The sequence below is a fragment of the Plutella xylostella genome, chromosome 29 (assembly GCF_932276165.1).
Source record: "Plutella xylostella chromosome 29, ilPluXylo3.1, whole genome shotgun sequence".
NCBI classification, from domain to species: Eukaryota; Metazoa; Arthropoda; class Insecta; order Lepidoptera; family Plutellidae; genus Plutella; species Plutella xylostella.
The window spans coordinates 2,841,425-2,867,039 of NC_064009.1; the positions used below are offsets into that span (position 1 = coordinate 2,841,425).

At 42.3% G+C, this 25,615-nt stretch overlaps 3 protein-coding genes across 5 annotated transcripts; 2 read left to right on the forward strand and 1 right to left on the reverse strand.

The window, feature by feature from the left end:
- Nucleotides 1-646: 646 nt before the first annotated feature.
- Nucleotides 647-25,168, forward strand: LOC125488462 (putative 1-phosphatidylinositol 3-phosphate 5-kinase). Its single transcript, XM_048631752.1, has 23 exons — nt 647-890; nt 8,127-8,655; nt 9,004-9,199; nt 9,636-9,753; nt 11,814-12,015; nt 12,430-12,568; nt 13,318-13,434; nt 14,435-14,634; nt 15,402-15,520; nt 15,860-15,982; nt 16,469-16,585; nt 16,858-16,920; nt 17,028-17,060; nt 17,238-17,323; nt 17,760-17,881; nt 19,419-19,536; nt 20,156-20,318; nt 20,692-20,799; nt 21,202-21,321; nt 21,901-22,071; nt 22,388-22,519; nt 22,852-23,007; nt 24,912-25,168. Exons 2-23 carry the CDS (start codon nt 8,144-8,146, stop codon nt 25,109-25,111), a joined length of 3,315 nt encoding a protein of 1,104 aa, XP_048487709.1. The 5' UTR covers nt 647-890; nt 8,127-8,143; the 3' UTR covers nt 25,112-25,168.
- LOC125491027 (putative nuclease HARBI1) lies at nt 3,418-5,868 on the forward strand. The gene is made up of 6 exons (XM_048631863.1): nt 3,418-3,720; nt 3,813-4,046; nt 4,310-4,506; nt 4,609-4,741; nt 5,121-5,262; nt 5,343-5,868. Exons 2-6 carry the CDS (start codon nt 3,813-3,815, stop codon nt 5,774-5,776), a joined length of 1,140 nt encoding a protein of 379 aa, XP_048487820.1. The 5' UTR covers nt 3,418-3,720; the 3' UTR covers nt 5,777-5,868.
- LOC105383566 lies at nt 4,773-7,751 on the reverse strand. Of its 3 annotated transcripts, XM_011553635.3 has the most exons (8): nt 7,572-7,751; nt 7,249-7,462; nt 6,946-7,158; nt 6,657-6,795; nt 6,503-6,568; nt 6,078-6,268; nt 5,863-5,899; nt 4,773-5,779 (listed from the first exon to the last, which is right to left on the reverse strand). In XM_011553635.3, exons 2-7 carry the CDS (start codon nt 7,456-7,458, stop codon nt 5,870-5,872), a joined length of 849 nt encoding a protein of 282 aa, XP_011551937.1. In that variant the 5' UTR covers nt 7,459-7,462; nt 7,572-7,751; the 3' UTR covers nt 4,773-5,779; nt 5,863-5,869. The 3 variants fall into 3 exon arrangements, with proteins under 3 accessions (XP_011551937.1, XP_011551936.1, XP_048487823.1); XM_011553634.3 differs by lacking the exon at nt 7,572-7,751 and having other exon boundaries at nt 7,249-7,546; XM_048631866.1 differs by lacking the exons at nt 4,773-5,779; nt 5,863-5,899; nt 7,572-7,751 and having other exon boundaries at nt 5,931-6,268; nt 7,249-7,546.
- Nucleotides 25,169-25,615: the final 447 nt, after the last annotated feature.

Genomic DNA, 25,615 nt, shown 5'->3' on the forward strand with positions numbered 1-25,615 from the left:
TAATCAGCGGTCTTATTAGGTACTTAAAGTAATCTTTACCAGACAACCACACAGATAGGTTAAATAAAGTTTAGAAAATGAACAAGTATGTACATATAATAGTACAGTCCGTAAAAGGTATGAATGCCACCCGAGCGCAAACAGTTTGATCCAAAAGCAGATGAATCAAATAATACTTATTGCAAAATACAATCTCTGTAGTATCTGTATTGTCCATGTCGTGTCCGAATCTAGGTATACTTAAGGTTAGTATCGCGTATAGACACAGTCTGACTGAGTGGTCTACTCGCGCGCACAGCGCGTTGCACGGGCGCGGACATCGCGACCAGCATCGACGCGCGCATCGTGCGCCCTCGTCTGGGGACCTGTCGGTCGTTCCGCGTTGAGACACGTTAGTACACCACAACTATATCCCATTCCACGGAGAAAGAGATCTGATACAAACAAAAACTACCCTTATTCGAATGTAATGAGGGTTCTGTCAGTCAGGAAAATATATGTGTGCCATCCCAAGATAAACAGTTTGATCCTAAGGCTGCGTCCACGATGCCAGCGGGCAAAGCGGCGTCACCGACTACATTATTTACTCTATGGCGGAAATTTGTATGTGATTCTCCGCCATAGAGTAAATTCTACAGCGGCCTAAGGCTTATGGGTGGACGATAAAAGAATCGAAGAATATTTTATCGCTACATTCAATCCGTTTTTCATGTAATTTCCTGTAAGAATCTAGGTATACTTAAGGTTAGTATCGCGTATAGACACAGTCTGACTGAGTGGTCGACTCGCGCGCACAGCGCGGTGCACGGGCGCGGACATCGCGACCAGCATCGACGCGCGCATCGTGCTCCCTCGTCTGGGGACCTGCCGGTCGTTCCGCGTTGAGACACGTTAGTATACGTACCACTGTAATAGTATAGTCGGTGAAATATATGTGTGCCATCCCAGGACAAACAATTTTTTTTTTTTTTTTTCAAGATTTTATTATCACTCCACAGACTTTATGTCCGTGCCTTTTTGAGAGATCAATATATTGTGAGAGTTTGGTTGTTTTTTGTCTTCATCTTTTAACTACTCACTACTCAATGTGGAAGCTTATAATATATATATTTTATCTTTTATATATATATACCTATATATTATTAATATTTTTTTTTTATTTTTATTTTTTGCACTCCTGGAGGAAAATCTACACAGACACCTGGGAAGGGGACCCAGGTAGTGTCGGCCTTTAACCGACTAAAAACCCCCAGTTGTGCATTTCTTGTTTTTTTTTTCTTTGTTTCACACAGTCACACTTACAATTATAATGGCAACAAACATTTGAAGGGTAGGGCCAGTGTCAGCTGTCTTCAGAGAACTTAACAGACGCCTGTCAGTGGCCACACACTCCTTTTGTCATCGCTGTTGTTTTGCCTGGTGTTAATGTGTGACAGTGTTCTTAAAACTATCTTAATTTTATTGGTTAGTTCTTATACAGATAATATTAATTCATGATATACTATACAATACCTACATATCAAAACTATACAATACATGCTATATACTATACATAACAAAACTATAAAATACATGCAACACGGTTTGGCCGTCAATATAAAATTAAAATCAAAATTCTCCTATTCCGCTCCATTTTGCGTTGCCAAAAGCCTTGATTGCTGGGCAACGACCTCTTTGTCCCGATTTTTTATTGCCATCTTTAGGTTGTACTCGAGGATCCGTTTCTTCGGTGCTGTTATTGCCGTTCTAGCGAGGTTGCCGATAGCGTCCTCGGTGTCATCCGCATAGTAGGTGCAGGCGGAGGTGTGCCTCGACAGCGCCACTACTGCGTGAGGTATGCTATCGTGCAACTTTATTTTATCTTTTGTTTTTATGATAATGACGGATTCGTACGTCACTGTGCTTCGTGTATGGTTAAGACGCGTGATCCCGTTCCTTCTCCAAACCCTTGGCTGGTCAGGGTCTCTTTTTCTTCCTGTGTATGCGTCAGGAATAGAGTGTTGGTTTGGGATTTTGGAATTGCTGCGTCTGTAAACCTTTTCAGCTGCAGGGATTGGATACGCGTTGTGGCTGCGTATATGCCTGAGTATACTTCTCTTAGGGCGTATGCAACATCCATGGGGTTTCTGTATGAGCACAACAGCTCCTGGGTGATGTTTGCTACCAGTGTTGGGCGACTGTACCTTAGTTCGAATAGGTTCTCTCTGTCTATGTACGGTAGCTGGTTGATGTCTCCGATTAGAGCAATATCACTGGCACGGGACAGGCGGGCGGCAATTACGATTGCCCCGAAATGGTTCATCAGGGCCTCGTCAATTATCAGGCGTTGGCATCCGACATGTTCTCTAAAGCCGTTTACTAGGACTGATGCCATCGTACGTACCCTAGTTCTAACCATGTCCCCGATCCTATGCGCTAGCCTGTTTCGTATATCGACGGCCGCCTCAGTTGTCGTGGTGATAATGGTGTCTTTGCTCACATCGAAGTTATTTACCACCCAGGTTGTCTTCCCACATCCAGGTACCCCGTTCACCCAAGCGATGGTGGGCATCGTCCAGCTATTCCAGGTAGCGTTAATGGTTTCCGCTTTTGCTAGGATTTTGTCTTGGACAAACAATTTGATCCTTAGGATCCCCGATGCCAGAGGGCGGAGCGGCGTCACCGACGTGATTCTCCGCCATAGAGTACTAGTTCGTGGCGATTAAAGTTGATAATACTAAGTGCCAATTTCTCCATAGTCGATTAGAGATAGGTTGACTTTTGACACATCTGTCAAGATTTTCCCTGGTTACGATCTAACCGACTATGGAGAGATTGGCGCTAAGGCTTATAGGTGGAAGATAGAACAATCAAAAATATTTTATTGCTACATACATCTCCATTCCATAGGATCAGTATTGTTCATGTAATTTCCGTAAGCGCTCGCGCGCACAGCGCGTTGCACGGGCGCGGTCATCGCGACCAGCATCGACGCGCGCATCGTGCGCCCGCGCTTGGGGACCTGCCGGTCGTTCCGCGTTGAGACACGTTAGTATAGTGATACACCCTTTACATCATCGGTAGGTTTATTAACGATCTTGACCTTGAGACTGTTATTTGACCTATAATCTGTTTAATGTTTACTCATTCAAGAGAGTCAGAGTGGCATCTACAGATGTTTAAGGTCGCAGTGACAAATTGGCACTGGTTGGCCTCCCCTTTTCATTAACTATTGATGTCTGAATCTACCTCGTCTGTTGAAGAATATAATTTTATAATGCCACTACAATTAAACTTACAAAAACATACTTACTAACACAAACGAACAAAAAGTAGCCTAGTTATGTCATCCTAATTTAGCCGTGTTCCACATGATATCTGGAGCGTGATTCGTGTCACAAAAAACCCCGTCGCTTTCATCTCGTTTTCAGATTTTTACGAACGAGGTATCAAATTGCGATTCACATGGCACTAAAACCCAAGCTACATAGTAAGATCGTTTTGAGTTCGCAAAATGAATGAACGGAATGGAGAATGACGCGATTCATGTCATTTTTGTTGAACTTTTTGATATCGCTTATCTGTCATATTTTGACGTTTATGCGATTTTAAACTTTCGAAGAAAAGGGTGAAATTGTTAGATCGTTTTCAGAAAAAATACTGCAAAAAACTGTGAAATTGACCTTGTTATCTCTCCAAGATCTTCAAGCCATTTTTCAGCCGGACAGCCGTCCCTACGAGGTACGTTTCCATCTTTACCGAATTCGTAATTTTCCCTTATGTATTTGTTATATATTGCGAAATAATTAATGTAACCATTTTATTCATTTAAGATGTGGCGGATTCAAAGAATCCTGCGTCTTCTGGATGCAGCTCACCGGGTGGATGTCGATAATCGCCGCCGTCAGCTGCGCCATATGAGAGAGAGGAATGACCCCTTCGATGTGCCCGATGCGGAGTTTGTCGCCACATACAGGCTTCCGAAGGAGACTGTCCTCTCTCTTATAGAGGAGTTAACTCCCTTTTTAAACCGCCCCGACCCAAGAGATATATCAGTGGCAAGAAAGGTAAATATTTTGTATATAAACTTATAACTTCTTGTGGCATAACGGATAAGGTCCCAAGGTCCAGTCCAATCCTGGCATGTGCCAATGTTTTTTTTCAACTAACATGTGAGGAAATCTGCACATTTAGATGTGTACAGTGAAAAGTCGGTGACTGTCTGACTATCCCCTCTGGGATTATAGTCATGACTATATATGTTTATGTAATGGATGGATATATGTTTTTGTTATGAAGTAAATAAGCATTAATAACGTTCATGTTTTAGGTCTTAATTGCGCTTGGCTTTTTTGCTGCTGGGTCATACCAGAGAGGAGTCGGGCAAGGTGCTACACACGGTGTGTGCCAGCCCACTGTGTCGAGGGCTATAGCTGAAGTGACGGATGCACTTAACCATCCTCAAATATTAACCAAATATATTGTGTTTCCTAGAACACCAGAAGCTAGGAACACTGTAAAACGAAGGTAAGCATTAAGCATATAATAAATTTTACCGTCTGGGTATGTCCCTACCCTTGTGCTTTAGGCTTATCTGGATATGTTGCTGAAGTGGTTTTTTTATTACAGATTTTTTGAGGTATATAATTTCCCCGGGATTGTGGGCTGCATAGATGGCACTCATGTCTGCATCCTGAGGCCCGCGCAGAATGAGGAAGAATATTTCAACCGAAAACATACACATTCCCTCAATGTGCAAATTGTAAGTTACTAATGAATTAAACACATTGTAATACATGTATTTTTTATTTATTGATAGAATAAATTCTATGAATTATGACTAATACAAAAAAATATAGGTAGTAATTAGGTCCCTTTACCACTTAATAAAGCTACAGATAATGGCAATCAAAGAGTAAAGTCTTATTTTCTCTCCTATAGGTTGACTGGTACAAAATGCTTTTAGCCTTTTGTATAATTATTAATACTTATATAATACAATATTTTGTTAACAATTATTAAACTATGAATGGAAATAGGAACTTAGGTAATCACAGTTAGTAATTATTTTAATTAAGTACTTATATTAAATATAGTCTATAAAAACATAACAATTTAGGAACTATATTGGTTTGTTACAGATATGTGACGCAGATCTTATTATTTTAAGTGTCGATGCCAGCCACGGCGGGGCTACTCACGACTCCGCTGTTTGGAATGGTCACCCTCTGAAAGAATACCTGCAGGGTCTATACGACCAAGGGGAAGCTGTGTGGCTCTTAGGTAACAATAACACAATACAAACATAATCATTCTTATTACAATTAAACTAAAAAATAATGCAACTAAATTGTTTGTTCAAGGTGACTCAGGATATGCTCAGCGGGTGATAATGATGACCCCTATTGTGGATGCCACCCCAGGAACTCGCGAGGCCTTATACACCGACATGCACGTCAAGACACGTAACTGTGTTGAGCGGTGCATCGGTGTATTGAAGGCACGTTGGCGGTGCTTGCTTGCAGCTCGAATGTTGCACTACAAGCCGGAGAAGGCGGCCCGCATAGTCAACGCATGTGTGGTGTTGCACAATGTGGCGCGCAAAACAGGTGCTCCTCTGTTGGAATTGACGCCTGAAGAAGAGGAAGAAGAGAGGCGTGAGGCCATTGAAGGCCAGGCGCATGCGCAGGGACGGGATCCTCCCGCGCAGCAGCCGCAGCAGCGCCGCGTGGACCGCGCGCTCCACGCCGGGCGCGAAGCCAGAGCTTCACTGGTCGCGCAACTGCGTCGCCGCTAAAATCTGTGGATCAATTTATAGTAAAAACATATACAAAAATTGTTTTTATTCCGATATAAATTATGTTTGTATGTATTATACCTTACCTTTACTTTAAGTGTCTTCATTGCTCCTTTCATTAGCCTAGAAAAGACAAAATAAAAAGTTCAGTATGATATTGGTCTAAAAAATTACAGACAGACACTAACAAAACTACACAGTAACATAAATATTCAACACCAGTTTTCCTAACACATTATTGGGGTAACAATAAAGTTAAATTCTATTCTATTATTTAGCCAAACATTTAGGAATAACCTACCTTTTTCCATATGAGGAGCCCCTCCTCAAGAAGCCTGCATTGCCTCTCATTCACTGCAGCCTGACGGTTCATGGCTTCAGCTATCATTGTGAGGGCTGAAGCCGTGGCCCTCTCACAGCGCAGTTGTTCTTGTTGCAAGTTGAGTACATCGGCTTTGGCTTCAGCCAATGCACTTCTGGGTGTTGAAATACCTGAAATTATAAAGGAAATAACTATACATATTTAATAGCACTCAGACACAAGAGTTAGCACTTGGATCACTTGACCATCTGTTTCTTTCATTAAAAGACTTATTGGCCTTTAAAAACACACACACACACGCCTTGTCCTAATGGACTCCCTTGTGGGGTAAGCAGATGTGCATTGCTGCTCCCACTTTTCGCCAGTGTTGTGGTTTATATAAATATTGTAAAGTAAATACTCACGCTGCCGTTTCATTTTGATCCTTTTGATAGGTGTAGAGCTTCCATGCTCATCATTATCAGTGGCATCTGAATTAAAAAAAAACATAGTTCTATGTTTAGCCAAAGACTGATGGAGTATAACACTTTCATACATTTAATCAATATACACACTTACATGAAATATTAGGCTCAGGTTTTTCATATAAGCCACTATGACTAGTAGTAGCAGTATTGCCACCACTAGTCACAGTGGCTGTTGTGGCAGGTGGCGGTGGTGGTGGTGGCGGACAGTTTTCGTCTCCAAAGGGAAGCACCTGTAATTTATTATATTATATATTTTTCTAAAAAATACTGGTATTCTTACTTTATTTAACTGTTTCATTGTGTGTTGTGTATAAAATATAGAGTTAAAATCAATAAATAAATAAAATAGAAAGTCTTAGTATAAACAATTAGATACTTACCACACAACAACCTTCATTTAAATTGAGAGGGGGCAGCGGGTCAACCTGTACATTTTTTATGTTTTTTCCAAATTGGGGACCCATTATCCCCACTGCCCGCTCCTCTATTGCAGACAGAGGAGGGCCTAGTGCTCCCCCTCCTCCAGTCCCAGTGTGGGACTTGTTGAGGGACCTCACCCGCGCCTTCAATTTATTCTTATAGTCGCTCCAGTACTACAAAATATACAAATCAAATAAATATGCATACATCTTGTAAACTGATAGCAAAACTAAATATTTTTTTTATAGACATTGTTTTCATACTTTAGACCACCCTTTCGCGGTCTTAATTGACCCCCCGCCTATGCAGTTGAGAGTGATCCCGAGTTCCTCCCATAGCTTTTGGCTTTTGTGCCGGGCTTCCGTTGATCTTAGGAACCCGGCAGCCAGTTCCCGGTGCTCCTCCATAAAAGCAAGCAGAGCCTCCAACTGCGAGTAGGAGACTCTGCTGCTGCTAGTATTCGTCTCGTTCATGATTCTAAAACAATTCAAAACAGAAATTGGATACATCGTAAATTACAATACCTTCTTGACTACAACCGGTAACATTTATATTTAAAAAAATAGGTTAATACATTGATACTTACATGTCTCAGTCGTTTTTCTCTAAATTAATTTCCTTTCTTCTTATTTCCTAGGTACGTTGACTCGAAACCCACAAAGAAAATCAAAGTTTTTATGAATTAAACATGGCGGCTGTCAAAAGTGCCACAGGTTATGAATTTCTTCAACGTTGAATTAAAAAGCAGTTTCTTGATACTTGCTATCTACACTAATTCCAACAAAATATATTGTAGGAACATAATTATTTAAAACAATTAGTGGTAGTATTTATTATTTTTGCATGGCAATTAAAAAATTATAGTTTCATTCATTTCACTCAAGCGATCCAAATACGAACTAGCGATATGAAAACGAGGTCAAAGTATGTGTGTTATGAATCGCGTTTTTGAACATTGCGGATTTCATCTCGTAACTCGTTCGTATCGCTTTACAAATATTTCGGTTGAGATGTGAATCGCGCCCCTGCAACTATTTATCTGTACTAAATACTAACTATCTCATACAAATTTTCAATGTATGGCTGTTTGTCTTCCCTAATAAATAAAAATAAAATAAAATAACTATTCATCTTGTTACAGACGCCAACAAAACTCTAATGATACTAGAGAACTGCGCCGAACCCAACTTAGGCTGCTGCATACTCTTGCGCGGGGGCTCCCTAGCAGAACTAACCAAAGTGAAGAAAGTCGTCAAATTCCTCCTCCTAGCCTATTACAACTGGAAACTAGAGAGGGCATTCCTACACGACATCGAAACTGTCCTCCCTGAGCCAGGGATGAACTTTGATGACCTTGACGATGAAGAAACAAAAGATAAAACAACCAATGATGAAGATAACAAATCTGCCAAACTAGAAACTGATAATCAGAATGATCCTACGGAGAAAAAATCTGTGAAACTAGAAACTGATCAGAAAGTTGAAGACAAAGATGATCCGTTGCAAAAGAAACCGTTTGTGAGGAAAGTGGAAAGTGATAAGAATTTAAGTTGTGGCGTCCCGATTAGAGACTTCAGTGATCCGTTGAGAGCTTCGCAGATGGGTAGTGATGATGAGGTTTTTGCGCCAGTTGAAGAGGCCTCTCTGAAGGCTGATAGTCTAAATGACAGGTAATTATTGTTAAGCCATTTTAGTAGGTCACTTTTCACAGTTGTGAAAAATGTAATAATCACTTTGAAATTTTAAAATTATTCTTCCATTGAATCCAATGCCAAGTTTTTAATAAAATCAGGACACGTTTGACAACTTGACGCAATATCACTTGTATTAATTACCTCCAATTCTCAAATACATGACCTAATGATGCGATTGCGTGCAAAAAATAAACTTTTGTTCAGCCAAAATTAATGAAACTTAAGTTATCGCTGGGCAAAAATTCGCATGTGTAGAATAGATTAATCGTTAGTAGGTTCTGGTCAAAGTGTCCATTAAGTTAATCTCCTTTTCAACACCCCCAGATGGTCAACAGACGACGTAGTCCTCTCCATGTCGCCCAACATCGTGGTGAACCCGCCCTACCTACAGACAGAAGTGGGACGCGCGTGCCCGCTGCGGCGCTACTACCCCGAACAGCTGTTCCCGCCGCCGCCCGCCCTCGCGCCGCCGCCCGCCCACGCGCAGCCGGTGGTGCAAGCTGACGAGCTGAGGCTTAAGGTGATAATTATAATGACAAACAGCGCATGCTTTAAAGGACAACGATGTTGCTTTCGACTATTAAATAGTTACGATTGAACCTCACATACTTTTATATTACTTACTATGTATATTTAGAATGACACATAGCACATTCATAGTATTGCCGTCCCCGTCGGCCATATCAGCAGAAAAACACATGCCATGGTTACATTCATTTGGCATTACAAGTCAGCTTACAGTTAACAAGTCGTATTTTAAGTTAGCACAGCGTATTTACTGAAAGCTCTCATGCTTTCATTATTGATAATGACAAACAGTGCACCTATCCTGAAGATCTCTAAGTTTTACACTGGAGAAAACCGGTACCACCACTGTACCTACGTCCTGCGTTCCATTCCTATTACGACAACTATAGTATTAAACAACAATAAACCCTCTTTCCTTTCATCACCAGGAGCTCCACCCGTTCCTCACACAAACCATCACAGCGCCGGCGGACGACAACACACTCCGGGCCTCGCTCGCTCACTACCGCGCCACGGGCTGCCGGCTCGCCGACAACGATCATACACGTGAGTAACTGAGTATATACAGGATGTTGCAAAATTGGTATACTAAGCCAGCGAACAAGCGAACAATTATAATATAACAATTTTGTTTTCACGAATTTCCAAATTCTGATTTTAGTTTCGGGCTTAGATATAACATGCTGCACATGTAGGTTTCGGCTAAGTATACCCTTTTTGCAACACCCTGTATAGACAAAGATTATACACGTGAGTCACAGAGTATATAGACAACGATCATACACGAGAGTCACAGAGTTGACTATACCGTATTCTTGGTGAATGAACGACTATACAGGGTATTGAACGTCTATAAACGTGACCAACAAAGTTTCCATGGAAAACGATATATTTTTTTCGCGAATTTTGAAATTCTGATTTAATTTTCGGGCCTATATGTAACATGATGCACATGTAGGTTTCGGTTTAGTATATATACCCGTTACAGAGTATATAGACGTTCATCACTCAGACCATAACCGCGCCGGCGGACGACAACACACTTCGGGCCTCGCTCGCGCACTACCGCGCCACGGGCTGCCGGCTCGCCGACAACGATCATACACGTGAGTATAGGCGGCAAAAGAGATATGTGTCCACCCCAGCGCAAATACGTAAATTTTACATTCTAGTCACGAGTAGGTCACATGAAAATTTTTAAATAAGTAGGGGTTTTATATAAAGGGTTTTTCAATAAGGGCGGGTAGATTTTGAAACGAAATAAAACAAGCTGCGTATGAGGTATCAACAATTTTTTTTATTTATTTAAAAGGCCCATATATGCCATTAAGTATGGAAGATGACATCATTCAAATGCCCGTCTCGGCTTCTCACAGTGGCACGGATCCGAGTGGTCTAATTTTCAATGACTTTTCCGCCATCCTGCTGAAACCACACAGGTGTGGGTTGATCGATTAACGAACCGGTTGTTTCAAATTTGGCCACCAAACGCTGAAGAGTCGACTGTGAAGGGCCACCACGTCTACCGTTAAATGGGCGCAATGCACGCAACGTTTGCACTAACGAACACTTATTTTGATAATAAAGTTTTATCATTTGTACGCGCTGTTCAATCGTGTAACCTGCCATGGTGATTTGGCATAAGCAACTGAATAATAAGCAAAAGATTTGACAATTGTCACCAAAACCAAATGGCCGCCACGGGCCGCCAAAATCTACCCGCGCCAATTGAAAAACCCTTTACGTTGGTATGGATGTTATACTAAGCCATACTTTTAACAGTATGAGTGTATGAATAATATACTCAAGGATACAATACAGGGTGTTGCAAAAAGGGTATACTAAGCCGAAACCTACATGTGCAGCATGGTATATCTAAGCCCGAAACTGAAATCAGAATTTGAAAATTCGCGATTTTTTTTTTCATTTTCCATAGAAACTTTGTTGGTCACGTGACTTTTACTATGGAAAAAAATTTTTTTTTCGCGAATTTCCTAATTCTGATTTTAGTTTTGGGCTTAGATATACCATGCTGCACATGTAGGTTTCGGCTTAGTATACCCTTTTTGCAACACCCTGTATAGACAACGATTATACACGTGAGTCACAGAGTATATAGACAACGATCATACACGTGAGTATAGGCGGCAAAAGAGAAATGTGACGAGTAGGTCACATGAAAAATATTTAATAAGTATAGCTTTTTTTTCTGAACGTTAAGCCGTGGGTCCCGGTTGCTGCTTCGGCGGCAGTATTGAAGCTAGCAAGAGGGTCGAGAGTCGCATTCGGGCAGCTTGAAAATCAGTGGGCTACCCGACTGACAGTCGGGTAGCCCACCGATTACTCTCTCAGCACAAACTTCACAAGCTTGCTTGTGTTGGGGTCCACAAACCTGCACTAGGCCAGCGTGGTGGACTAGTCCTAAAATCCTTACAATCCTTACAACCTTATAATCCTTACAACCTTAAAATTTCAATATACTCAAGTGTGCAACTTGTATGAATGTGTCCACTTTCCAGATCTATTTGAACCAAATTTCTATAATATTAGAAATTTAACATTTTTAGCCATATTACTTGAAATTAAACCGCCTATTTGTATTACAGTAAGCTGCCCAATGTTCAACCCGTCTATACTGAAGAAAGAGGCGCAGAAAGAGACACAAGTAGACACTACCAGTGAGAAAGACAAGGACAAGAGTACCTACCTCGACCCACTTGCACCGGAAAACCACCAAGTTCTGAGTCTGCTGTTCTACAGTTTCAGCAACAAGTCCGCTAATGTGCCCGACTTTTGTGTCAACCCTTGGTAATTATACAAGTTTTGTGTCAACCTTTGGTAATTATACAACTTTTGTGTCAACCCTTGGTAATTATATGACTTTTGTGTCAACCCTTGACAATTATGCGACTTTTGTGGCAACCCTTGGTAACTGTATGAGTGGAGGCCTTCATCTTTATATTCTTTCTTTATGAGCATGCGTTATACCCACCAATACACCGACCGATGTGTACATACATCGTAACATTATGTGGCATTTATTAACAAATGATAAAAAACAATCAGCTACCTAGCTAATTGATGACTTAGCGGACGCGGTTTTGTCAAATTTCACATTCTAATCGCGCACCACCCCTTTCAAAAAAATATTCTATACAAATTAGTCAAGTTACGTGGCATGTAGGTACACTACGTTTATATTAAAATGTTATTTCCCTCCAGGATAATGAACATAGACCTGTACGGCCGGCGAGACATCACTCTGGGAGCGTTTCTGGAGAAGTATTGCTTCAACGGGGAGACCAAGTGTCCGTCGACTAACTGCCAAGTGCCGATGAACCAACATGTGCGAAGGTACTGTGTATTTTTGCGGCTATTCTTGTTTGTTAATCTAAATTATGATTTCTTGTTGAAGTAACTAGAATAAATAACTATTGATTGATACTTTAAGACTGAGTCCGTAAATCTCATTTTCAATATTCAATATTCTAAATTGAAGTTAATAACAAAAACCGGCCAAGTGCGAGTCGGGCTCGCGCACAAAGGGTTCCGTAGCAGCAAATCAAAATTACAGTTAAATCAACCTATCTCAAAAACTATAAGAGATACTTTGATCAAACCAAAAATCGTTGAAAGAGTTAATTAGCATGCATCACCTCTATTTTTTTTAGAATTTTATACCCCGTAGTTATAAAAATAGAGGGGGGGGGACATACTTTTTACGACTTTGAGAGCTGATATCTCAAAAACCGTTCACTTTAAGAAAAATGTTTTTTAGAAAACTTTATATCATTTTAAAAGACCTTTCCATTGATACCCCACACGGGTATGTACATCGAAAAAAAAAATTTCATCCCTCAGTTACATGTATGGGGGGCCCCACCCCCAATTCTTTTTTTTACTATTTAGTGTCATATTTTTGTAGCGGTTTATACAACACATATTCCCATCAAATTTCATCACTGTAGTACTTATAGTTTCCGAGTAAATCGGCTGTGACAGACGGACAGACGGACAGACGGACAGACGGACATGACGAAACTATAAGGGTTCCGTTTTTGCCATTTTGGCTACGGAACCCTAAAAATGTGCCTTTGTGAATACTGTGAGTATACACATATCTGTTTTACTTGCAGATTCGTCCATGAGGATGTGTGTATACAAATCACTTGCAACACCATCGGTCACAGCAACGTCGATAAAGTCACCGATGACAAGAATAATCAGGTATACTTTAACCAATTTGGTACCTACATCATCTTATAACGAATAATTAATCGTAGATCAATTCAAACTCTAAAAGATTTCTCTACCATCTCGCTTACTCTGACCAGAAGTGTAGAACATTCGACTCTTACTCTGATCGTCTTCGGTACTACAAAATGTCGCCACTAAATACTCGTCGAAAGTTATTGGACATATGCTTTCTTTTTAAAATAATTCATGGGCATTTTAATTGTCCTGAATTACTACAGAGAGTAAATTTTTCAATTCCTCGCTCAAGCAGCCGCCTCCAAAACCGCAAAACATTCAGCCTCCCTCATTATACGATAGACGTAGTGCAAATACATTTTAGTCCCCAGAGTGAAAGATAGGGCTCCCTAAGGACCGCTGGGGCCAAGTGCATATGTCATGTCCTTAGCGTCAATTCACACGTACCACAACCACACCACGTCGCAGCGACATAATGTGGTCAAGCTGTGGTTACGTGTGAATAGTGTGACAGCGGCTTTTTGCAGTTGCGTTGTGGCAGCGACAAAATGTCGATGTGGTTGCGTTGTCGCTGTCATTGCGATGCGGTAACCACGTCGTCGTGTGCAGTTAATACGGAGAACAGGTTGCCGCGGCGTTGCCGTTGCGATGTGGTTGCGATGTGGTCGTATTACACAGGTGGTCGATAACAACGGCAAAATGTGGCACGTGTGAATTGGATTATTCATTGTCAATACAAAATATACGCCCGACCACACGGCGTGGTTGTGGCTGTGGTGTGGTTGTGGTACGTCTGAATTGACCCTTACTGGAATGTTATCGTAAAGATTCTATGTTAATGTAAGGGTTGGATATTTCATTCTATTCTAAGAGGGGGCGAAGTTCCTAACGTGTCTCTCTCGAGTTTCCTTTGTACATATCCCCTTAATTTCAGCTCAGCCAGCCTAGCTCTCGAGTCAACTGGAGCAGCAAGCCTGGATATTTCATTCCTAACCCTGATGTTACACCGTTACAGGTGATGTTCTGGTCGCGTTGCACGTCCTGCGGGCGGGCGGCGCGCGCGCGGCGTCTCTCCTCACTAGCTCGTTCCCTCTCGCTCGCTCAGTACATATCGTTACGCGCGCGCGCCCCGCGCCTGCTGCGCGCCGCCTGCGAGCATCCCGCGCAACGACACGACCATTACTTCGCTACGAGGCTCACTACTGCGTGTTTCAAGTGAGTGTTTTTTAGATTATAAACCATTTGGTAACAAAATTTACATAAAAGTTTGCCGCGTGTCCTGAAAATCGTCTCATAAGCCATGCTTACTCTTTTCACTCATTGAGGGTATGCAGAAAAAACGCATGTCTAAACTATGTCGATAAATAGCGACAACCGCGCCTCACTGGCTCTATACATATTACTATGAATGCGAGACCCTACAGCTATCTCGCTTGCTCTCGCTCGCTCAGTACATATCGTTACGCGCGCGCCCCGCGCCTGCTGCGCGCCGCCTGCGAGCATCCCGCGCAACGACACGATCATTACTTCGCTACGAGGCTCACTACTGCTTGTTTCAAGTGAGACTTTATAGATTATTTACTTTATGTTGGATCTAAATCGGATCTCCTATTGTAAACATTGGTGTTATAAGTTTTACATACATAAATACACACATACATATTATTATGCTCACGACTCCTCGAGGGGGTAGTCGGAGGTAACTAACAAGCGAGTCACTCACGTGATAGGTTTATTGTTTGTTTATTGTTCATTTATTTATAATAATTCTTAATAATACATGCAGTGCTCTTAAACCTATTAAGGTTTGAATGGGCACTCATCACTCGATTGCGAGCCGTATCGCCATTTTTGAATGAATACAATGTACTTCACAGATTCTAGATGTGTATCCTAAGTGCATTGTATAAGTTTTAAGTGTGTATCAGTGTGTCTAAAGAACCGATTCGAATAATAATATTGAATAATGCTCTTATTCACAGATATAGCAAGATCACAATGTGGGACATCTCGCTGCCGCCCGCCGTGGTCTCGACGCGCTACGACACGCGAGTCATGCGGGACGCGTTGGTGGGCCAACTCAACGAACTCATGCTGAAAGGTATACTTCTTAAATAATTAATTATGTATTTTTATTTACTTTTGTAGATGCTGCATTGACGAGGGACGTCATTGACTCGCTATAGGCTTGAAACCAAAACTACGATTCAACATGGCATCGCAAACACGGGCATCACGTGACGTTGTACACGTGCCGATTCACTGTTGTACTTACGGACTCTATGCCGTTCGGTCATCTCTTGTCATTGATTACTTATGTAGGAATTCTCTTTACCTTGAATTTACCTCTTATCTTTTACCTTTTTCATACATTCATAACGCAGATTGAAACAGAAGAGACTGATTAATTTTGTTACTAACGTTACTGCTTTTTCTCCAGCTCACGAAACATTCAGCGCACTGCCAGCCGGCGCGGCGGCCGAACTGGGCGGGTTCAAGCAACTCACCGAGACGCTGCAACTGTCGCTGGCCTCGCCCAGTCTGCACCCGCTGACCACGCCCGGTGAGCGAACAAACATTAAGATGTGTACTGACCAACGTTACGGACTGTAATGTAACATTCCCAGCGAGCATTTTACGCAATGGTGGGTTCTAAAATGCGGCTCGTTGCTCGCTGGTTTCCCCGTAACACTACGTGCTGACTGCACAAATGCTCGCTGTGTAACATGTTACATTACACCTCGTAACGTTGGTCAGTATGCACCTTTATACGAATGATGTAGGGTTTAGTAACTCTGACTCCTTGCCAAATGTAGGCCGAATAATAATGTATGAACGGCTTATTTACTACACAACTTTACTTTTAATATAATCTATTGCTGTTAGCTAATCTCGCTAAAACTTGAAAACGGCTAACTATTTGTGGACTCCAGGGAAGTTTTCACAGGTTTTTGATTTGATTCCGAAAATTCTAGGCGTAAATCTTGAACCATCAAGCGCAAAACTTTACGAATAACTTTATCAAATAACAAACCCTTCTCCTCCCCAGGCGTAGTGCGCCATCTGTGGAGCGTGTCGGACAAGATCATAGCGGGCGAGAAGATGGTGCGGGACCTGCAGGAGAAGTGGGCCAGCCCCGCCAAGCCTGTCAAGGCTCAGGATATAGGTGAGAATGAGAAAAAATATGTCACTGACACTTTACTGCATAGTATAGTAAATGGTCGCTTCCTGCCTCTGTCTGTATCTATGTATGCTTAGGTGTTTAGAACTACACAAAAGATTTTGATGATGTAATTGTTTTTGAAAGAATGATTTAAGATTATGGTCTTAATTTCTTTTTATACCTGGTTCCCACGGGGAAACCTTCTATGGCGCAGCGAAGCTTGTTAATAAAATACGGTTATTTCTTGAATTTCAACATGTCATTGTGTTTTTCAGTGGATGAAAAGTCATCGGATCTAGAAGACTCGGGTGCCGGCGAGACCAGCCATGAAAAAACTGGTGAGTGTCCATTACCTTATCATTAAGTAGAACTTATTTTATTTGAAATACTAATTATAACTTTATAATATTAAATTAAACAAACATAATTTCATCGTGTGTTGCAGATTTAGTGGCCAAAGATGAAACAGATCGACCAGGTAAAACTTTTTTATTTCTTTATATAATGTATGTCCTATTTTACAAATTCTAAATAAGGCTGCCTAATCTGCCTATCCACCAGTGAGTTTTGAGATTGGACAGAACTTTTATCTCCAAGATATTTTATCACCAGCTCTTTATATTCGCAATACTTGAATTATATTTGTGTTTACCAGGTGAAGAAGATGAAGAGAAAGGAGATAAGAAAACTGTGAGACAAATCCTAGCGCAGCTTCTGTCGAACAACCAACCCTGCAATCAGGTAATTAATAAAATTGATCATATTTCTACAGCTCTCTAATTTTCCTGCAATGACTGTGTTAGAATCTGCTGCTCTAAAATATTGCATCACCTAGTCTGTTACCAATATAATGTCTTAGTCAATGAATCAACGCTTTTAATACGCGTAGAGTCCAGTAACGATAACCTATATTTATTTCATCATCATCAGCCAATAAACGCACCATCTAACCAATAAATGCTTATAAAATTTGGCATGTAGTAAGCAAACACACTGGATTAACAAAAACTTTACTTTTTATACCGGAATTCCCTTGGGTAGGTACACCTTTAAAGGCGAGGCAAAGCTCGGGGGCAACCGTCAGCAATATTATCTCATATCTTCTTTTTTCTTTTTCTTATTTAGGTTCGGCTTTGTGCGTCATGTCATTTTATAACATAACGTGTGTATATTCCAGGCGGGCATGATAATATCCCACGGGCTGCTGCCGGTGGTGGTGTTCGCGGGGGAGATCGGCTCCGTGATCGCGGCCGCGCTCGCCTCCGTCACCTACCAGCGCTCGCTGCACACTGCGCTCAGGTGACTACATGCAACAACACGTACCTATTGCGCAGGCCACATGATAATAATATAATAATATGTAGGGACATGTCACACACGGCCTCCGACCCCAAGCTAGGCAGAACCTGTGTTATGGGTGTCGGACAGCTGATATATCTACACAAATACATAGATATATTCTAGTGTTTAACAATATAGATATTAAACAAAATTAAACTGTCCTCATTGTCTTTCGCACTACCTATCACTTTCTCCACAACGCCCAAGGTTAACTGGTAGAGAATGCTTTTAGCATTAAGTTCGCCTATGTACAAAATTAATTTATGTGCAATAAAGAATTTAATAATAATAATAATAATAGATAGATAGATACTAAATATAAATATCAACACCCAAGACCCGAGTACAAATATCTGCCTTTAAACAAATATCTGCCCCAGCCGGGAATCGAACCCGGAACCTTCGGCATAGCAGTCAGGGCCACTAACCACTACGCCATTCGGTCGTCGATCTCACGGGCTGCTGCCGGTGGTGGTGTTACATCATCACGACCCATCACGTCCCCACTGCTGGGGCACGGGTCTCCTTCCAATGAAGGAAGGGTTTTTAGGCCTAGTCCACCACGCTGGCCTAGTGCGGGTTGGTGGACCCCAACACAAGCAAGCTTGTGCTCCAAGAGTTGTCAGGTAAGTGGGCAACCCGACTGTCAGATGTTTTCAAGCTGCCCGAAGGCCTCTGACTAGGCTAGGTAACTGCATACATCATCACAACATGTACCTATTGCGCAGGCCACATGATAATATCCCACGGGCTGCTGCCGGTGGTGGTGTTCGCGGGAGAGATCGTACCTCATCATGCTATGTACAAATCCAAGCCGTTAAGTTTGGTCGAAGTGATACGCAATGCCTACGCCGTCGAAACGTCGTTGATTGATACTATTAGTCAATAATAATGGTTATAATTGCTTGCTGAACCTACGACCTGAGACGGGTAGCCGCTAATGGATCGATAAGACTACATACATCATCACGACCCACCACGTCCCCACTGCTGGGGCACGGGTCTCCTTCCAATGAAGGAAGGGTTTAATCCTAGTCCATCACGCTGGCCTAGTGCGGATTGGTGGACCCCAACACAAGCAAGCTTGTACTGAGATAGTTGTCGGGTAAGAGGGTAACGCGACAGTCAGATGTTTTCAAGCTGCCCGAAGGCCTCTGACTAGTCTAGGTAACTACGTACATCAACACAACATGTACCTATTGCGCAGGCCACATGATAATAACTCACGGGTTCTACACGTAACATCTTCATGCTAAAGATTAGTATATACTGCGCTCAGATATGTACAGCCTGTAAATAAACCCAGCGAAAGTGTCAATACTACTAAAAGGGTGAGAGAGAGACGGCTATTTAAGCGAATACACATAGAAAGATTGCTACCAGCGCTGATAAGCTCGTAATAAGTATATAATTACTGCCAGCACGTGCATATAATAAGCCCTAAAGTCATTGAAGAAGTTCACTAAATAATGACCCAAGAATTTTCTATTTATAGTCAACACCCAGATCAAGAGGAGTCTGACGTGACCAGCTCCGGGAAAGAAGACAAGAAGACCGACAGCGAGAAGACCAAGGCGGCCAAGACCAACGACCACATCGAAGTGCAGTTGAAGGTAAAATTAATTATCTTCTTATTTTATAGTTATACATTTTAAAATACCTAGGCAGATAAATGCTAATTATATCTGTGATGGAACGTGCATTAGACTAGTTTATCTAGTTACATAGATAAAGATGCCATGTCACAAGCGTCCCATATTTACAAAAAAAAACGCAACCTTCTTCACGTTTGACTATCCTTACAATATTCAAACCCCTAACCTATGCCAGGACAGTCCCACAAGCTGCGCCACATGCTACTAGCGCCACTGACTAGCAACCCGGATATCGCGGACCAGTTCTCCCGTCATTATTTATGTACTTGTAGATAAAATATACTATATTGCATTGTTCTTTATAGACGAAGGTGTGATTGGTGGCGCGAGCATTAGACGAGTTTATCTAAGTATGTAAATATGGTGTGCCTCGGGCTAAATCGTGCCATATTTACTGAAATTCTTGCAACCTACGTCACGTAACCACATAATTCCAAAACTTCCACAATCAAACCATTATCTTCTGACAGGAAGGTCGGTTTTGCAGTATGTAGGTACTGCTCGATGGAATTCCAAAATCTACAATATTTAAAAAAAACCTAGTCCTCAATCAAAACTAGCCCGTTTTTTCTCACAGGACGGTCTCCTCTGCCGCGTGTACTACGCGAAGCAGTTCCACAAGCTGCGCCACATGCTACTAGCGCCGCTCACTAGCAACCCGGACATTGTGGACGAGTTCTCGCGCGCCCCGCCGAGCAAGGCAGAAGTGGAGAGGTGTTGCACCGATGAGGCGAAAGAGGGTGAGTTGTCCTCCAAAAGTTTAGTGGTAGACATTGCTATAAGCGTAGGTGTATTGTATTGTAAGTTTTATATTGTCACTAGCTGTTCTTTCTCAGGGTCTCTAGACCATATGTATACCAAACATTCAAATCCGTTCAGTAGTTTTGGCGTAAAAGAGTAACAGACAGACAAAATGGGGAGAAAAAGTAAAAGCTAATTACAGATGGCGCCTTAGGCGACTGTGCCCGATTCCCTAGTTCTAATTGGTTGGTTCAGTCGCAATTTTTTCTCCCTAATAATGTAAATGGTCAAAACCTGAAAGGCCCACTCGATTGTGCCAAACTTGGTTTTCTTCCCCATTGTACCGTCTATGTTGTGTATTTCCTGTTGCAGTGAAGACGCTATGCGACATAGAAGAGGGTTTCATCAGGTCACTGGCTCACTGCGTGCCGTGGGCCGCGCTCGGGGGCAAGTCGGGGTCTACATTCTGTAAAACTAAAGGTCAGTAACAGAAGCTTGTACCCCATTGCTACATTATATTATGGAGAAAGTGGCGCCATCTAACCCTCTACCGGACCAGACATAAACGCTGTACGCTCGCAAGCAATTAAAAAGCTCCACATGTCATTAGGTCATTACAGTTCCATATGTGGCTGGAACTGTTGAATTGCTCGCGAGTATACCTATAATCTGAAAACCAGCGCTGTAACGTTGGCCACAACTTACAGCAGATGCTGAGATTGTTCCATTTTGCCATTTTTTTATTCAAATATACTTTTAATTTTGTTGCATGATTTTTTTTGGCAAATAAATGAATTTTCTTTCTTTCTTTCTACTTCTAATGACGAAAATAAACACAATCCACTCTAAGTAATAAAGTATATGTATTGTGTATGATTCCAGATGACCGATACGTATTGAAAGAGATGACGAAACCAGAGTGGCAACAGTTCCTGGAGTTCGCACCGCACTACTTCAACCACGTCATACACGCGCACCAGAACACGCTGCCTACCCTGCTAGGTGAGTCATTCACACTGCCTACCCTGCTAGGGATATCACTCATATTGCCATGCCGCGCACCAGAACACGCTACCTACCCTGCTAGGAGAGTCACTCATACTGTCTACCCTGCTAGGTGAGTCATTCATATTGCGTACCCTGCTAGGTGAGTCATTCGTACTGCCTACCCTGCTAGGTGAGACCACTCATGCTGCCTACCCTGCTAGGGGAGTCACTCGTACCGCCTACCCTGTTAGGGAAATAGTACTAGGTTATATCGTTTTCGCCATGAAAAATGAGTCATGATCATAATCAGCTTTTATACTCGTAATAGGAGACCTCCCCAAAAAAGCGTCACAGCAGTCTTACTTCAGAGTTACAACTAAAACGGTGATCGAATTTCATAGCATCGTAAAACGGCACTGCGACTTTTATTAGTCCCAGAAGAAGCAATAGCTGTCATTTGTTTATTTCACTTTTTTTAATTCTTATCTATTTGGCTCTCTAATTACACTCTTTCTCAGCCCAAGCGATGGCTGCCATTTCAGAATTCACCGTTTTTTTAAATTCTCATCCTAAATTATTCCACTCTTTCCTCAGCCCGAATCCTCGGAGTATTCAGCGTCGGCGGCGCCGGCAACGGAGTCCTCGTAATGGAGAACCTTCTCTATGGTTGTCCACCTCAAACCCGCCGCTTCGACCTGAAGGGGTCGTCGCGGCCGCAGCGCGAGCCCGAGCCCGCCGTCATGCAGGACCACTATCTGCTGCGAGGTGAGTAGCAAACCTCGTTTTGCCGCCATCTAGCCTCGTTTAAGTAGTGTGGAGGGACGCCGCTAGATGGCGGTAAATCAAGTTTTGATAAAATCGTGCTGTTTTTTATACTAACACACCAGAACCGAGCATAATTACAATGAATACGAGTACGCTGGTTATTCCAGCCATACTTTTTGAATACCTACAGGTTTTTTACATAATTTGGATGCGAAATCAATAAGTATTCAAATACCAATAATCACCGATTGTAGATTCTAGAGCGTGTAGACGCCTAGTGAGTACAAGCTCTTAGTAGGTTAAGGATCCGGTCAAGACACTAGTAATATCCACTCGTGTGTACTCTATGGTTGTCCGCCTCAAACCCGCCGCTTCGACCTGAAGGGGTCGTCGCGGCCGCAGCGGGAGCCCGAGCCCGCTGTGATGCAGGACCACTATCTGCTGCGAGGTGAGAAGTTAAGACGGGTTCCGCTAGATGGCGCTAAAACGAGTTTTGTTAGAAACTAGCCGCTAGATGGCGGTAAAACGAGTTTTGTTAATAACGATTTTTAGGCGAGCGGATAGATTTGGGCATACCTATTACAATGAAAACGCTGGTTAATTCAGCTAGACTTTTTAAAATACCTATGCTGTGTTTGATCTACGCTTCGAGAGTGCAGACCGATTACGATTGTTGTCCATTGTTCAAAATGTAAGGAAAGCTATCTTTGCCCAAACGTCGCAACTCCAACCCAATTTGTAACAACTAAAAGCATAATCCCTCATATTTCCTATCCGCAGTCCGCTGGGAAACCCAATTCTACGTGTACACGCACGCGGCCCGCGTCCTTTTCGCGTGCATCGAGCGAGACGCCGCCTTCCTCGCCACGCACTGCGTGATGGACTACTCCTTGCTGCTTGGAGTCACGCACAGCGAGCTGCTGCTCGGACTCATCGGTAACTAAAGCAAGCACAGAGAAAATCGAACGTTGACCCTTGCGTATAGATGCCTGCCGCCGGCCATCATGTTGGTAATATAATATATATGTGGGGACATCTCACACACGGCCATCCGACCCCAAGCTAGGCAGAGCCTGTGTTATGGGTATCGGACAGCTGATATATCTACACAAATACATAGATAGATAGATACTAAATATAAATATCAACACCCAAGACCCGAGTACAAATATTTGTCTTTAAACAAATATCTGCCCCAGCCGGGAATCGAACCCGGGACCTTCGGCATAGCAGTCAGGGCAACTAACCACTACGCCATTCGACCGTCATCGGTAACTATACTGTGTACTCTTGCTCACTATACTGTGTACAGCCTTCCTCGCGTCGCACAACATCGGTAACTAAAGGCCGGTCGGCAAGCACAGAGAAAATCGAACGTTGACCTTTGCATGTAGAATTGTAGATGCCTGCCGCCGGCCATCATGGTTACTGTGCGGGCGTGAGGGCACTATTACTGTGCGCGTACGACAGATTAATTAAAAGGTCAATGCCCGGTTTTCGCTGTGTTTAGAGACCGTGCTTTATACTGTGTACTCTTGCTCACTATACTGTGTACAGCCTTCCTCGCGACCCACTGCGTCATGGACTACTCAATGTAAAGGGGCAGTCTGAAAACCAGCGTTGTGTTGTTGTTACACAACTCGCAACATGTCTGAGACTGTTCCTTTTGTCACTATATGCCTAGATTACTAATTAGTTAAGTAACCTAATTTAATTTTGTATTATTGTATTTCGGTGTGCATTTAGTGGCAATAAATACCTTTTGAATTTGAAAAAAAATTGAATTTGAATGTTGCTCGGAGTCACGCACAGCGAGCTGCTGCTCGGACTCATCGGTAACTATACAGGGTGTTGCAAAATTGGTATACTAAGCCGAAACCTACATGTGCAGCATGTTATATCTAAGCCCGAAACTGAAATCAGAATTTGGAAATTCGCGAAAAAAATAATTAATTTTCCATAGTAAAAAGTCACGTGACCAATAAAGTTTCTATGGAAATTGAATTTTTTTTTTCGCGAATTTTCAATTTCTGATTTCAGTTTCAGGCTTAGATATACCATGCTGCACATGTAGGTTTCGGCTTAGTATACCCTTTTTGCAACACCCTGTACTGTGTACTCTTGCTCACTATACTGTGTACAGCCTTCCTCGCGACGTAACTAACGTCGGTAACTAAAGGCCGGTCGGCAGGCACAGAGAAAATCGAACGTTCAACTTTGCATGTAGATTAACTGCCACTTTCTATAACTCTATCTATCTATAACTGGTAGTTACTTTCATACGATTTTGACAGATTGTTACTTTTGATTATATCAAAATCGTATGAAAGTAACGACCAGTTATGGATAGATAGAGATATATAAACTGGCAGTTAGTAGATGCCTGCCGCCGGCCATCATGGTAACTGTGCGGGCGTGAGGGCACTATTACTGTGCGTGTGCGACAGAGACAATGAGACAAATTTAAAAAGGCCAATGCCCGTTTTTCGCTGTGTTTAGCGACCATGCTTTATACTGTGTTGTGTACACTTGCTCACTATACAGGGTGTTGCAAAAAAAAGTTATTCTTCATAGTTAAAAGTCACGTGACCGTACGTAGTTTTGATTTTTGATTTTAATAATTATTTTTTTTGCGAATTTAGAAATTCTGATTTCAGTTTCGGGCTTATACCTATAAATACTATGCTACACATGTAGGTTTCGGCTTAGTATACCCTTTTTGCAACACCTTGTATAATATCTGTAATAAATGAAAGGACCGTCTCCATGTCACCATCTCACAGATCAATCAATCACAACAAATTTATTTTTTAACTATTTCCGTATTAATTTGTTTGCAGACTACATCCGAACGTTCACGTGGGACAAAAAGCTCGAGCATTACGTCAAGAAAAACCTCCGCTCCGGACAGCCTACAGTGGTGTCCCCCGAGCAGTACCGGCGGAGGTTCCTCGCCGCCATGCGCAAGTACTTCATGCAGTGCCCCGACCACTGGGACCGGTTCTACACTCAGCCCGTGATTGACTCCGTTTCATTTTAAATAGCAGTGCGAAGAAGGAAGAAAGAGTAGATATTATTACATAATCAACGTTGAAAACCGCCGTCATATGATCCAACACTATTTTTTAGACAGTGTTTAACAGATGTTTAGCGGTGTCAAACGCTTAATCTACCATACGCCGTTTTAAACACTTCTTAAACAGCTTTTTAAGTTTTTTGTGGTTAAGAACACTTGAGGTGTGTAATGTCACCTATATGACCCTAAAAAACGAAATTAAAATCAGTTTAGCCGTTTAGAAGCTACGACAGATACACAGACACGTTAAACTCATAGCACCCTTCTTCCGTCGTGGGTTAAAAAGGCACTAGGAGAAGGCTCGCCTCGCTCCGGACAGCCTACAGTGGTGTCCCCCGAGCAGTACCGGCGGAGGTTCCTCGCCGCCATGCGCAAGTACTTCATGCAGTGCCCCGACCACTGGGACCGGTTCTACACTCAGCCCGTGATTGACTCCGTTTCATTTTAAATTAATGTTTAATTGGCGGT

Excerpts from the sequence above, each read along its gene's own strand:
- LOC125491027 (XM_048631863.1), top strand. The coding sequence starts at position 3,813 with ATGTGGCGGATTCAAAGAATCCTGCGTCTTCTGGATGCAGCTCACCGG. Across the intron at positions 4,047-4,309 it reads ATATATCAGTGGCAAGAAAG|GTCTTAATTGCGCTTGGCTT; the intron begins GTAAATATTTTG and ends TTCATGTTTTAG. Across the intron at positions 4,507-4,608 it reads AGGAACACTGTAAAACGAAG|ATTTTTTGAGGTATATAATT; the intron begins GTAAGCATTAAG and ends TTTTTATTACAG.
- LOC105383566 (XM_011553634.3), bottom strand. The coding sequence starts at position 7,494 with ATGTATCCAATTTCTGTTTTGAATTGTTTTAGAATCATGAACGAGACG. Across the intron at positions 6,796-6,945 it reads TAAATGAAGGTTGTTGTGTG|GTGCTTCCCTTTGGAGACGA; the intron begins GTAAGTATCTAA and ends AATAAATTACAG. Across the intron at positions 6,569-6,656 it reads ACCTGAGCCTAATATTTCAT|ATGCCACTGATAATGATGAG; the intron begins GTAAGTGTGTAT and ends TTTTTAATTCAG.
- LOC125488462 (XM_048631752.1), top strand. The coding sequence starts at position 8,144 with ATGATACTAGAGAACTGCGCCGAACCCAACTTAGGCTGCTGCATACTC. Across the intron at positions 12,016-12,429 it reads GACTTTTGTGTCAACCCTTG|GATAATGAACATAGACCTGT; the intron begins GTAATTATACAA and ends ATTTCCCTCCAG. Across the intron at positions 17,061-17,237 it reads AGATGAAACAGATCGACCAG|GTGAAGAAGATGAAGAGAAA; the intron begins GTAAAACTTTTT and ends TGTGTTTACCAG.